Source organism: Fulmarus glacialis, unplaced genomic scaffold, assembly GCF_000690835.1.
Source record: "Fulmarus glacialis isolate BGI_N327 unplaced genomic scaffold, ASM69083v1 scaffold35126, whole genome shotgun sequence".
NCBI classification, from domain to species: domain Eukaryota; kingdom Metazoa; phylum Chordata; class Aves; order Procellariiformes; family Procellariidae; genus Fulmarus; species Fulmarus glacialis.
Genome location: NW_009218112.1, coordinates 48,868 through 54,229, shown reverse-complemented (window position 1 = coordinate 54,229; position 5,362 = coordinate 48,868). Strand labels below are relative to the sequence as shown.

Below are 5,362 nucleotides of genomic sequence, written 5' to 3'. Positions count from 1 at the left end.
TATTTCAAAGCTGAGGATACAGCAGATTTGGTCCACAGAGAAGTATTTGTTCCAGGAATGATCAGAAATCTAGAAACTGAGACTGGGAAATGGTGAAAAAAAATGGCGTTTTTAAGGGAAGAGCTAGTAGAGATCTGGTATCAGTCATCTATGTAAGAGGCTGCTGCAAGGCAGGGGATAAACTGTTCTTTGCCTGCTGGGGATAGGACAAAGTAATGTGCTTAAAATGGAGCAAGAGGTAGTTGTGTAGCACATTGGGAGCATTAATGATAGTGCCAGTGAAGTGACATGAATAGATTGCCCAAGGAAATGAGATTGTTATGGGATGTGCTATTGCTGATGTTTTTTAAGACGGACATCTGTTAAAAATGGTTTAGTTGCAGTTGCTCTTTCTGGTGGAGAGAATGGCTGATCCCCCTTCATCTCATTTTTTAAAAATGAAGATTTACAATGTAAAGACATTTACACTTAATAGCAACTGCTCCTGTTGCACTCCAGCCAGCCCTGGTCAAGGTTTTGCCTTCCCTGACAACACTGAGCTCTCTTGTCCTAAATAAATATCTCTGGCTCTTATATTGTCCTATCCATCTGAAGAGTACATCTGCCTAGAGGATAACATGCTTTTCATGTCTTTCCAGAGTCAGGAAAAACCTCCATGCCTTGTTCGAATTAGTCTCGAACTGACGGAAGGCAGCTTTCATCCAAAGAAAGTGAATTTCCTATTTTTAAATTACTTCAATTATTTTGTAACTTTATAATTAAAACAAGCCTATAAATGGGGATATTTTCTCCCGACTAATGGCATTTAATTATGCGACATGAGGCTTTGAATTGCCAACTTGTCAGCAAGCTGTAAAATGTGTATGAAAGCCAGGGAGCCTATGCTTCTTACAAAAGATTGTGGTTTACTTATCATGCTCTGCATGAAAGTATATAGGTTCCCTTTGGTGCCTGACCCTGAAACAGAAATTAAAGCTGTGCTTGAGTTAGGAGAATTTGGTATGACTCGAATTTCTTGTAATTCACTGCTATGATGTTACTCTTAAAACTTCTGCAGTAGGGGGACTGCTCAGTAAGCTATGTATTTTTTTTTGCAGAAAACCAGAGGATTTTCTTGAAACACACACACACACATAGTTGTTGAATCTGCCTCGTAAACCTGGCATGACCAAACAGGTTTTCCACAATCCTGTACAGATGTGTTTAGAAAGTGAGAGGCTTGGGATTTAATTAACTTCACAATGCAGTTTTCTCTCCTTTAAGTGGCATCAGTGCTTTCCCTTTTTTTTTTTTTTATTCTTTCCCTGGCTTCTGCTAGCTGATAGGGGACTGTCAGCTAATTTTGCTCTAAAACTTGAAATTTTGATTTTGGGTTTTCTGCAAACCAGAAATGGCCTTTGAAGAAGCACAAACAAACAGATGTCATTTATATAATTTATCGCAAATAAAAATCATTTTATTCATGTAACTCCCAGGTCTGTCTGAGTGGTCTTCACGTTTTTGATGAAGTTAGTTACTTAGTTTGTGAGCAAAGTTTAAACCTGGAGGTCACATCCCGTATTTTCATTAGTAACATGGACAAATATGATATGAAGACCCTGAGAGACACCAAAATGTAGTGGGGACTTCTGGCACAGAGATTGTTATATTTTATGTGCTGGTGGGTTCTTGATTCATCTTTACCTGAAGATGGATTTGTCAAACTTCACTCTTGATTTGGCTTTTAACAAGTTACACAGCATGGATATTACAGTTTAGGAATATATAAAAAGAAGAACTGAATGGTGTGGGGGGGGTAGTATAGCTTAAATTAGTACGTTTTCAGCGAAGTCTTCAGGTGGCTTGAGAACGTGGTGAAAATAAAATAATTATTAAGTTTTAAGGGTGTTTCTTCCCTCCAGATGTAACACTAACCTTTTCCACAGCATCTCGCAGCTCCTGTGCTGCCTGGGCCTTTCCCTCAGTCTGGTTTTGCAGACCAAGAGAAAGAAGTGGCCCCTTGTGAACAGCTCTGGATTATTTGACATAGTGCTCATATGTTTCTCCTCACACAGTGCAGATTGGTGAGGGACAGAAGAGCATTCTGGGCATTCCCAGCTGTCCTCTGAGGGAGAATTCCTTAAAAAAAAGTAATTAAAAACATACGGTTGTATTGCAGGGATGAGGGAGCACACTCCTGGTGGCACGGAGGACTTCAGTGAAGAGAGTTTTCTTTAAAAATTATAGAGGCTCCTAGGCAAAGTCTGTTATTCTGACAATGATGTACATCTAGCTTTGGAAGAGACTTCTAGGACAAGGTCAGGAGCCTTTCCACTTGAGACTTTTAAAAGACGTAGCCTGGGCAAAATGTGAGTTTTACAAAACTGCTCTCTAGGAGAGGCTGGCTCAGCTGTGTTCCTACATGAAAATGTCCCTCCTGCTGCTGGTCACTGAGAGAAGGCCCCTTGCTACATGGGAGTTATGGTCTCTGGGAGGGTGCTCAAGTCTTCAGAGCTTTTAGGTGGCAGGGAAACAATGTACCAGGGATTGGCTGGGCTTTAGGATAAGCTTTCCTGCAGTTTTCTTTTTGAGAACAAAAACTGATGGTGGCCAATGTGTGGGTGGAACTGAATGTGTTCCCCAGGTCCCACTGAACAGTTGAACTTCTCTTTGGAAAACGTGCAAGCCCATTAATCTTCAAAGAACATGTTAAATGTAATATCCTAGATAATTTTTACCTTAAGATCAATATTTATAGCAACAAGTATCTTTCAGTAGAGAAATGGCTCTAATTTTTTTTTTCCTTTTTTCCCTCCAGAAATTATTGCTTAACACTGGATTGAACCAGCGATCCTGGGTGATCAGGTCTGGTTCTGCAGTGTTTCAGGCATCCCATAGCTTTGAGTAGCAGCAATATGAAAAGTATGCAGAGGGGAGAGGAGAACAGGTGGCCTCTCCTGTCCCCTTAAACCCACATCCGAAGCAGGGGACATTTCCATTCACGGTATTCAGGACCCTTTGTGAATGTGACATTTCATCTCAGTTGAAGAGACCTGTTCTCGGGAAATACCCTGCCATGTCTAGTCTGTTCTGGCCTCAGGTAGTCCTGAAGGATGCCTGTGGACAGTTGAGTTTTACATGTCTGTAATTCTTGAGGTTATCTTTGAAATGCATCGCTGAAAACATGTTCATCAAGGAGTGGTTGGGACAGTGAAAAGATTTGCTTGCCAGCCAAAGAAGGGGAAGGAGTTGCTGCGCCTGGGAGCAGCACTGAGGAGGAAAAGTAGGTGGAACAAGAAGTGGTGTTTGTGGAGTATCAGCTCTGGAATTTCAAAGGGTTTTTTTGTTTTATTTTTAATTTTAGAACTGACCAGCTTGTTGGAAGATGACGTTTATTCCTGCTTGAAGCTGCTGTTCTGAAAACAAACAGTAGAAGAATGTGGAAGAATTCAAGCCTCCGCTGCCTTTTAGCACTGGCTATTTTATGTTCAAGAAGCTTAATATATAGCCAAGAGATAGGTGAGTTTATTGCAATGTAATTCACTAATTACTTTTTCTTTGTAGCTTCTGCACTGACACCATGTAATTACGTTCCTTTCCTACTATATGTATGTTCAAAAACTGTCACCTCTATAGTCCCACACCATCCTAGGGATGGAGGTACTACCAGGCCTGGTCTCTGCTTTCCAGCAACCAGTGGCATCTTGTAAACCAGTGCAAAGTTGGGTGTTAAGTTCTCCATAATGCAACAGTGATAGTCTGCATATGCAGTTGGTGTAAATGTCCACATTGAGACCTTCTTGCTATACATGTCGGCTGTCTGCGACAATTTCACACATTATCATTAATTGCACTTCTGTCATTAATTGCCCTCCATGTGGGACAATGGAGGAGAGCAAAAAACTCATTAAATTTATCATCAAAGCTTGCGGTTTTGCCATTGGCCCAAAGCCTGCTTATTAGACAAGGCCAGGAATGGGTATTGTGGAAAGAGACAGCTGCCTGTGTCGTTGCACACAAGTATAAACCCAGATTTTAGATACTTGTAGAAATCTGGCAGTCTGTGGCTGGCTGTAATCAGGCACACAAATCATTCAACAGTTTTAAAATACTGGTCAGACATGCGTGCAATAAAAATGTAAAAAGAATAGCTATAGATGTGAACCGTAGCAGTTGTTTTACAGTTCGTCATTTTTGCCCTGCAGTTTGTGACTGTATTTCTTATACGATTTCAGGTTCTCTAGGGCACCGCCAGAATTTGAAATGTGTAACGCGCAATTTACGTAAAATGACCTGTACTTGGGATGTCTCTTCTAAAGGAAGACATGGACAAACTGACTTTTGCTACACTACAAAGTAAGTCCCCTGTATACCTGGTTGAAAATTACCAAACTGTGATGCAAGTATAGTTACTCCTTAGTCACTGCCCATGGAATTTGTGATGCTGTTGTTTCCCAGCATCTCCCCATCAGTTTTCCTTGGGTGGTGCTCCCTCCAGGCATTGTTAACTCAGGCAATGGCGAGGTTTCTGGCAAAGTCTTGTTTCATGCTAACAATTCTCCTGCCAAAATCTCCTGCTTGCTCTCTTCAAAGGACTGGAAGATGCTATCATTTGCTCAGACTTCTCTGTGTGTCTGCCTAGCCCTTGCTCAGAGTTTTCATGAGGGATATCTTCATACCAGGTTCAATCCAAAAGGAAATGATAGTTGGAAGAAGCGAATCCTGATGTTATGGGCCAAAGCGGTAGAATACATGACATAAGTGTTGAGATTCACATGTGGAAAAACATGAAAAATCTCTTGGTGGCTGTCTTATAGCCTTTATAAATTTTAATCTGTCTGGAGAACATTGTATTAGAGAAAATGTAGAAATTATTTCACAACTGCAATAGCTTTTCTGAAGTGAATGCGAGTTGAAAATTTTGAGAAATGTTAAAAAACCCTAAATCTTCAGTGTGTTTTTCACTAATGAGAACTACATGTGCAATTCCCCGTGCTGTGGGTCTGCCAAATACTTATCATGTGCTAGGGATGAGTTCAAATCCTTTTTGCATCTTGATCCTGCCCCCAATCCAGATATTTGTACTGTCTTTTTTCCTGTAAATTCTGCAGGCAGCCCAGACTTCTCCTTGGGGTCCCAGGGTTTGGCTGCACTTCCTCCACCTACATGTTTGATTTTCTGTGTCTCGTTATTCCTCCTGCATTGCCAGCTATCATTTCTATACAAAAAAACCACATATATGTGACATTGGAGTTCAGGAGTGTAGAGTTCATGAGGTACTGCCCTCTAAACAAGAACAGCCATGTAGCTGCTGCTGTTTCTCCTTAGCAAGGCAGAACGGGCTTGGGTCCCTGAAGCAGGGAGGCTGAGGGCTGAGCTTAGT

The 5,362-nt window shown here is 41.2% G+C and overlaps 1 protein-coding gene across 1 annotated transcript in view; it reads left to right on the top strand.

Moving 5' to 3' along the window:
* The first annotated feature begins 3,416 nt into the window (after window positions 1-3,416).
* LIFR (leukemia inhibitory factor receptor alpha) overlaps window positions 3,417-5,362 on the top strand; it is a 27,295-nt gene continuing 25,349 nt past the window's right edge. Inside the window, exons 1-2 of the mRNA XM_009579941.1 lie at window positions 3,417-3,498; window positions 4,215-4,335. Coding sequence (XP_009578236.1) covers window positions 3,417-3,498; window positions 4,215-4,335 — 203 coding nt within the window. The remainder of the gene's footprint in view (window positions 3,499-4,214; window positions 4,336-5,362) is intronic.